The following is an 8,155-nucleotide window of genomic DNA, read 5'->3' on the forward strand; positions in this document are numbered from 1 at the left end:
AAGCCAAAAAAACCTAATTGATCCTACTTGATGCCTCCTCATCGATAAAAAAACAAAAACCACTAATTGACCCAACTTGATGCTCACAATCATCAGTTCAGCATAAACACACTTCAGATCAAATTCAACAACTGTAAATAGCTTACTAAGCTAAAAAAACACCAGTTGCACAGAAACATACTTAAGATCACAATCACCAATTTGCAAGCATCTTACTTAAGATCACATTCAGCACCTACAAATACCACCACATTTAGCATTAGTTCAAATCCATACATAATCATAGTTGAAGATTACTACATTACATCACCATAGTTCAGAAGTACTCATAGTTCATAGAATTTAAACTACCATCATTACAGCAAATGCCAAACAACACTCTGCAAAAGGTCAGCAAATGCCAAATGATATTGCCCACTCTTCTCTCCCACAATCACCTGCTGATCCATTTATGATGGCCTTGACCCCCTGCAGCTTCACATTGCTCTCTTCAACTGTCTTCTTTAGCTCATCAATGTGGCTCTGCAAGTTCTTCCTCTCTTCAGCTAGCTTGAGCTTCATGTTCCTAATGACATTTGCTTGAGCAGCTGCTAGGTTCTTAACCATGTCATACTTCTCCTGAAGCTTGTTGGTTTCAACATATTTCCTTTCTACTTCTGCCCTCCTTTCCTGAGCATCCAAAATTCCATTCACATCTTCAACCAACTTCTCATAGCTCTCCTGCAGCTTCTTCTTCTCTTGTGTCAAGTCATGAACAGCAAATGAATGCAGAAGATTTTCCTCAGTCCTGTCTCTCTTACTTTGTTCATACATAAACCATAACTTGGATAATGCATTCTCAAGGGTGTTGGGCCAAGCTGGATCTATCCATTCAACTAATCCACAGTTTCTACCTTCCTGAACAAAATCAGAATTAACATAAACAAATACATTAGAGTGCTTTCAAGCAACACTATTTAATTACTATCCTCAAATTCAGAGCTTGAGAAAAGGACTACTTAAACATGTCCTCATGCTACTTAAACAATGTTGTCCTGCTATAAAGTAAACAAAATCAATCAAATGACCTAACATGTCAGACTAAACAAGTTGCATCATCTGTCCTGCTCCAGTAACCCATGCATATTCTGTCTTAAATTATTAATAGCATGCATCACTAAACAAAGTGACCTAACTTAACAATGTTGCCTCTGATCCACTTTGCTTCTGATCCACTTTCCTAACTTAAACAATTGCTTCTGATCCACTTTCCTAACTTAACAATACAACTAAACTTAACAACAAACTGCAATGCCTGCCTCCACAGTACAAATCCAGAGAAAACAAAGGCAGAACACAAACAAAAGGCACATCCAGAGAAAATAAATCACAATATACCTTCTCAGCACAGCAAAGAAACCTCCTGCCAGTGTGGATTCCTTGGAAAGCAACACGCCTTTCTGCGGCCTTCCCATGTTCATTGCAGAGAACAAGCAACTCCGTTTCAAGTCCCTCGAAATCGGACTCTTCAGTGGTATTAGGGATCTGTAGTGCATAGGAATACCAGACATTTGATCCACATGTCAGCAAACAAGCTCATTCAAGAAATCCCCCAAAATCACAAACCCTAACCCTAAAAATCTGAACTTACCTTAATTCTGCCGTCGTCAGAACCTGAGCTGACGTACTCCACGGGGTGCTCGCTGCTATCGGATCCATCGCAACAGAACACCACGGCGACGCGGCGGCGGGTGCGGCGAGCAAAGCAGAGGAGCAAGACAGAGGAGTGAGCGAGCGAGAGAGCAGCGAGACAAAGTGGGGAGTGGGGGCAGCACCGACCGGCCTTTTGACCGGTCCATCAAACAGAGTCATACGGCGCCGTCATCGAGACGGCCGACGGTGCCACGTACGCAAAAAAGGGCCCACCTGTTGTAAATAAGCTTAACTGACCCCGATCCGCCGATCAGTGCTTTCTGCAAATTGTTTACGGTAGACTTGGTGTTTTTGCCAAGAAACTGTAACGTAGTGATTTCTACAAACCTAGCCCTTAAACTGGTGGTTTTCTGCAATTTACTCCGAACACAGGAGGGCATAGTTGGGCAATGCATGCACCCAGCTAGACAGATATATGAAGGCATGAGATGTTTGTTTCAAAAAAACAGGCATATGAAGCGAAAACCCAATTCATTTATGGCGGGGATAAACAGGCAACACAAAGAAATAATGAAAGGATACTCCCGAGCAGCATCTATCTCGTCAAACAGGTAGAACGGAGCTGGATCACATCGTTGGATAGCGAAGACCACCCAGCTATTCGCCACCATTGTCTCCTTCCCTCCAGACAACTGTTTCATGGACCGAGTTTCTCCCTTGCCAGTGAAGGAAACCTGAAACATGACTAAGCATGAGTCTCCAAACAGACAGCCTTTAACAAATTTGAGGAAAAATCAAACAGGGTGTCATCACCATAGTGATTCAGGAAGAGCTTGTGGGGAATAGTTCTTTCGACAGGACAGCTTGGAAATAGTATCAGAGCATCATCTGAATTTTTATGATGGACTTAAAACAATATATGCATGAATATATAAAAGATCTCTATAAACAATATATAATGAAATGTACACTACTGTTTACAAAGACTGAGATGCCTTGGAAATGTTCTGTTACTTCTCCATCTGGCTTTGTGAATCGTAAACAAATGGAATTCAGTTTACATTGTTGAGGTTTGTGATTCTACTCAACCTGCTTGAGCATAACCAGTTACATGATAGGCTACTTGCTAATTTTCTTCATCATAACCAAGTATCCACGGCCACCTTGCACTAATTCAGAGAACACTTCGTGGGAGTGCCTTGCAACTCCTTTAAATGTGCGTTCAATTGATTCATCCTTCCTTTGGACTAAAACTGATACCAACTCTCTAGTATGCAGCAATACCAATCAGCAGAGTTTGTGAGATTCTAGTATTAGGACAATCACAAGGGAACCAAGTTGTACTGATCAAAAAACTTGCCTCGTCACCAACATCAAGTTCAGCCCGTATTCTCCGCTGTTCGGTGAAGTTCAGGAAGGACTAATTACTTCAAATGCTCAGTGCAGCCATAAAGCAGCTGCTGCTTGTTATTTCTCTTGTACCTTTATTATTGGCGAGAAAATAACTACAACATGGTTAACACTATAAAAAAGGTATTGTGCAGCTGAGTTAGCCAGTTTAGCAATGTAACAAATGGAAATATAGGTTTCAAAAGCATCAGCAGGCAATGAGTCCAAATTTCGGATTTTCTTCATACACTCATCTTGCTTGACAAGATACGTGCTCCTGCTGCTCATCAACTTTTCCAAGTCCCCCATCTTGCACAGTCTGCTCCAAAGTAGCTTCAAAAGCCTGTGTTTAGATGTACATGACACATAACAAGTCAACAGTAGCTATACAAGTTAAAGCCCAAGAAAACACTATAGCTGTATTAAGTACCTTCAGATCATCCCCTTGTTTTTCTGTTGCTCCATCTTTCTTGAATCGGCATTAACGCCATCGACATTGGCTGCCCAAAAGATCATTTAAGGGGGTTAGGGGGCAACATTTGAGGATGGTGTCTCAATGGTGAAAGAGGTGGTACCTGATATGTCCTGCCTTATAGCGCTTTCACATATTACAACCCGATTCTGAAGCATGGTGTCGCCAACTTCATGTCTGTTGTTAAAGAAAGCCGGTGCACATGGTAATGCCTTATATTCCCATAGGTTCTGTGATGTTCTTCTACATTAAAATGTCATTCAACTCATATGGCCACCGTGTTAATTATCTGAAATGCGGCACCACTTCTCATGTATGTTAGTTTTTACTAGTGCATAAGATTTCAGGTAGATGATTGAGGAATTAAAAGCTGGATAACAGCACATACATAGACATATATCCACAGCTATATTTTACATGACAATAGTTTACACGCTGTACAGTGATGTTAGTAATGTGGCACTTTGTTGCTGTTGTGAAGTTCTATTCTCACTGTGACAATCAAGTTGCATATCAAGTTGCATATGTATTACCATGCTGCAGGTCCTGTGGTACCTGATGTTCCTCTGGAAGAGACAGACATTTTGAGAAGCGGGGCTGCCAGGAACACCTTGAGCTGGCAGGCTCTCTTTTGCATTATCCATTTTTCCATCTCTCGTGTCTCAACAAAATAGGGTTGAATATTCTCTTTAACTCTCTCTATCTTTGAAGAAAGGCCACGCTTGATATTTCTTGTTTAGGCGCTGATGCATAATGATGAGTTATGCTTATTGGCTCATTGCTTTGCTGTAATTTAAGATGCTGATTAGTCTGGATTCTGGAATATTGAAGAAATACTCAGCATCAGGTGTTGATTAGTTGGGAATATTAAAGATGCCTCTTTTGTTTGTTAAGTTGGTAACATCATTTTTGTTATGTCTTACATTAATGCCTGCAGGTGTTACTAAAAACACCAACAGAAAGAATGGGGAGAATTACAAAGGCTTCAGAAGGATTTGTTTATCTTGTAAGTGTCCATAACTCGGAATCAATTTTGCTCTCTTAAAATCTGTTCTCATATAGCATATTCTCCTTATTGCTGATCAGAAAGATCTCATAATGGCCAACATGGTGTGTATTTTAAAACTTAAGAAGAGTAGAGTGGTTTATCATCTTAAATTTTGTTGAGGGAATTTATCATCTGAAGTTGACTTCATAAACTTAAGAAAGGGACATGCTTCTTCCCATAAAAAGGGTGCAATTTAAAACTTAAGAAGAGTGCAGTGGTTTATCATCTAATTTTTGTTGAGAGAATTTATCATCTGGAGTTGACTTCATAAACTTGAGGACACATGCTTCTGTCCTGTCATGTTTTTTCTCTTCAACAGAGGCTGTCTTGACATGCTTTTGTGCTGACATGCATCCTGGTGCTAGCTGTGCTAACTGCTAAACTGAAAATTATAATGAAATGTACACTACTGTTTAAAAAGACTGAGACGCCTTGGTTATGTTCTGGCGCTTCTCCATTTGGCCTTATGAATCATAGACAAACGGGATTCACTTGACTTGACATTGTTGAGGTTGACTATTCGCGACTCTACTGAATCTGTTTGAGCGTAACTTGTCACATGATAGGCTATTTGCTAAGTTGCAGTAATATTTGCTATTCAGGTAAGCACTTCTTCAGGAAATTAAGCAGGTTTGCCAAGTCTTTCTTTATTGTTACTCAGTGAACTAGAGTTTTGGTCTGCTATAAATGATGCAAAGATAACATCCCTTTGTCCCAATCCCATGTCAATGATTTCCTTAATTTTTTTTAAATAAAATAAACAGCATTCCTCAGTGTTTATCATTGTACAGGTGGTTTCAACATGGCAGTGCTAGTACATATAGTGTGAATAAATGGAGGAATGACCCGGTTTAATATGCCTGTCGTTCTTTATTTTGCTATAAACTTTCGAACAGTCAGCTGTATGAGAGAGACCCAGGCGCTAAATTTCAATAAAAGCTAGAAATACTTCCTAGGTTGAGCAAGAACTGTCATGTCGAAGTCAACTTCCTGGATGATATATCTTTCTGGTTTGATATAGCAATCCCTTTTTGCTTTTTTTACTATATAAATGGATGCTAATTACTGTTTCAGTTAAATACCCAGGAAGATCTGTCATCCAGTTTGCGAAATTAGCTGGGCAGTAGTACAATCTTATAAGATCGAACAACCAATCAAAATAAAAATGAATTTGCTGGTCGACCTGAACCTCACATATAGACATGAACTCCATTCTCAAAGGAAACCAAACATCTACTTTTTCACTAAAGTTCGCGTTCAAATTTATTTTTGTAGTTTATGTCATGAAAAACAAAGCATATATTTTCATTTGCATTCCTATTCATGCTGTGATCGCTATTCAATGACAAGCATACCTTCACGAAAGTTTCCAGTAGCTATATTAAAGTTTACAAGCCATTGGTATAGCAGTCTATTCAGGATTTCATCACAGAACTATAATGGCCTTGGAAAGTTTACTCAGAACAAGGACACTATGGGGTGCTAGGAGTGATAATGATGAACGCTGACGCAGGGTCTGGGGAAGGGTCCGACCACTTTGGGTCTATTGTACGCAGCCTTTCCCTAAATTTCTGCAAGAGGCTGTTTCCAGGACTTGAACCCGTGACCTCATGGTCACAAGGCAGCAGCTTTACCACTGCGCCAAGGCTCCCCTTCCAATCTTCACTAGTGGTGTCAACCAATACCAATACATGCTAGTCTGAGAACACAATTATATTTTATTTTCCATTTAGAGGAAGAGAATAGCACAACTGATTCACTGACACCACTAGTGAAGATTGTGGTAAATAACTGGATGGAAAGAGCACCTATCCAATCAACACCCAAAACCATCGATATTTGGACCATACCCGACATCTGATTCTCATGAAGTCACCGGAGCCACGCCAACTTGGCAAATGTGAAGCTGCTCCAAAATTCACTGAGGAACGGGCGGCTTCTCCACAAAACAGGGAATGTAGGGGTGAAATCTTTGCGCCCAGCGGTCTCCAAGAGAGCAGACAATATCCAGTTTACCGGTATCCATATTGTAGGACATAAGCAATGCTTCCTGCCCCGCATCTTCAAGGAATATCAGATTGCAGTCTGGATGGATCGCAACCGCCTGGTAGAATTCGTTGGGTGCACGGCAAGGGCTTCCTAGCAGTTCAAGAATGCTGGCAGTACACTTCAGGGTCCACAGTCCGCTAGCATGATCCTCGAGAACCCACACCAAGAGCCGGCATCTACCTTCATTTTCTACATGCCCGGTGTATAGGCGTCCCTGCGACAGCCCAAAGAAACCGTTATTGCTGGTGTCCGGCATACGGATCCTCCTCCAGGTTTCCCCCTCTGTGTCAAAAGTGACCATGGAGCGTATCACTACCTCCCAGTCCACCACCTTGACCACAGGATGGCAAACAGCCAGATGCAGAGATCCATTGAAGTACACGCATCCCGATTCCTCGGCAATCATGAGGTTCTCGGAGCTCCACGCGCTCCCAACGGAGGTCCACTGCCCGGTGTCTGAAGAGTAGACCTCCACCCTCTGAACCCCAGCGAAACTTTGCACGAACACAAACACCTTGAAGCGGCAGGGAATAGCCGGGTCAAAGCACAGGCGGGCGGTGTTGAGGCGCGTCATCATCTCATTCTGGGGCACCGGCAGCGCGGCCCAGATCTCCTTGGTGGCAGGGTTGCACACGACAAAATCCGCCTCGTCGCTCATGTCAAACTTCCAGCAGTAGCAGATGAGAATGCCGCTGCAGCAGTGAATGGGCGTGACGTGGCGGTAGCCCCGCACGAAGCTGAGGGAGGGGTCGTCGACCATCGGCCGGCCCCACCCGGACAGGTTGAGGAAGCTGACGCCGTAATGGCGCCGGCCGCCGCCGACGTCCACTTGGGAGTAGCAGAAGAAGCCGGTGAGCGTCTGCGGCGACCTCCTGCGGACGGCCGGGTCGGCGCAGAGCGCCAGCCACGCCGTGGACACGCATTTGAAGCGGCAGAGCGACCGGTACGGCACCCGCGACAGGATCTCCCGGTGGATCTCAGGCAGGAGGTCGTCCCAGAGGCTCCCCGCTGCCGGCGGATTCTCCTCCTCCTCCTCCTTCTTCCTCTTCTCCATCCCAAGGGGGTGCTGCGAATGGCAGAGGCGCTTAGGGTTTTGATGAGATGCGCTTCCTCGAACCGAAGGTGAGGAGAAGGAGAGGGGAGGAGGGCGACAAACCTCACACCTCAAAGCGCGATGTGGATGGCGGCGACGCACGGGACGACGGCGACGGCGACGGCGGCGGAGATGGCGGAGGCGAGCTGCCGAAACCACCGGAAGGCGGACTCTGCTCTCACTGAAAAAAAAGAAGGCACTCTGCTCCGTGTCTCCCCACCTCGGCCCAAGGATAAAACACAATTGCGGCGGCCTCTCGGCCCAAAATGTGCCCTAGATATAGATAGAGCACATGATTTTCTAAGCACCAAAAAAATTGTTTTTCTAGGCACTTAATTAGTTACTTGAGCCAAAATGCAGGCCCCATGCTTTCATCAGTAATAAAAGAAAAAGAAAGTGGTGGCCTCACAAAGATTATGCTACAATTGAACATCATGTTACAAAGATTTTGCACTAAACTTTGTTGCAAATA

General features: G+C 43.6%; 1 protein-coding gene across 5 annotated transcripts; it reads right to left on the bottom strand.

Moving 5' to 3' along the window:
- Positions 1-2,768: 2,768 nt before the first annotated feature.
- On the bottom strand, positions 2,769-7,919 carry LOC125532478 (F-box protein At1g52495-like). 5 transcript variants are annotated; one of them, XM_048696539.1, is made up of 6 exons: positions 7,747-7,919; positions 6,907-7,656; positions 6,392-6,804; positions 3,597-3,782; positions 3,452-3,521; positions 2,770-3,364 (listed from the first exon to the last, which is right to left on the bottom strand). In XM_048696539.1, the coding sequence occupies exons 2-3, from the start codon at positions 7,642-7,644 to the stop codon at positions 6,460-6,462; spliced, it is 1,083 nt and encodes a 360-aa protein (XP_048552496.1). In that variant the 5' UTR covers positions 7,645-7,656; positions 7,747-7,919; the 3' UTR covers positions 2,770-3,364; positions 3,452-3,521; positions 3,597-3,782; positions 6,392-6,459. The 5 variants fall into 5 exon arrangements, with proteins under 5 accessions (XP_048552492.1, XP_048552496.1, XP_048552494.1 ...); XM_048696537.1 differs by having other exon boundaries at positions 2,770-3,114; positions 3,270-3,364; positions 6,392-7,656; XM_048696535.1 differs by having other exon boundaries at positions 2,769-3,364; positions 6,392-7,656.
- Between the last annotated feature and the right edge of the window lie 236 nt (positions 7,920-8,155).

This window comes from Triticum urartu, chromosome 1 (genome assembly GCF_003073215.2).
Source record: "Triticum urartu cultivar G1812 chromosome 1, Tu2.1, whole genome shotgun sequence".
NCBI classification, from domain to species: Eukaryota; Viridiplantae; Streptophyta; class Magnoliopsida; order Poales; family Poaceae; genus Triticum; species Triticum urartu.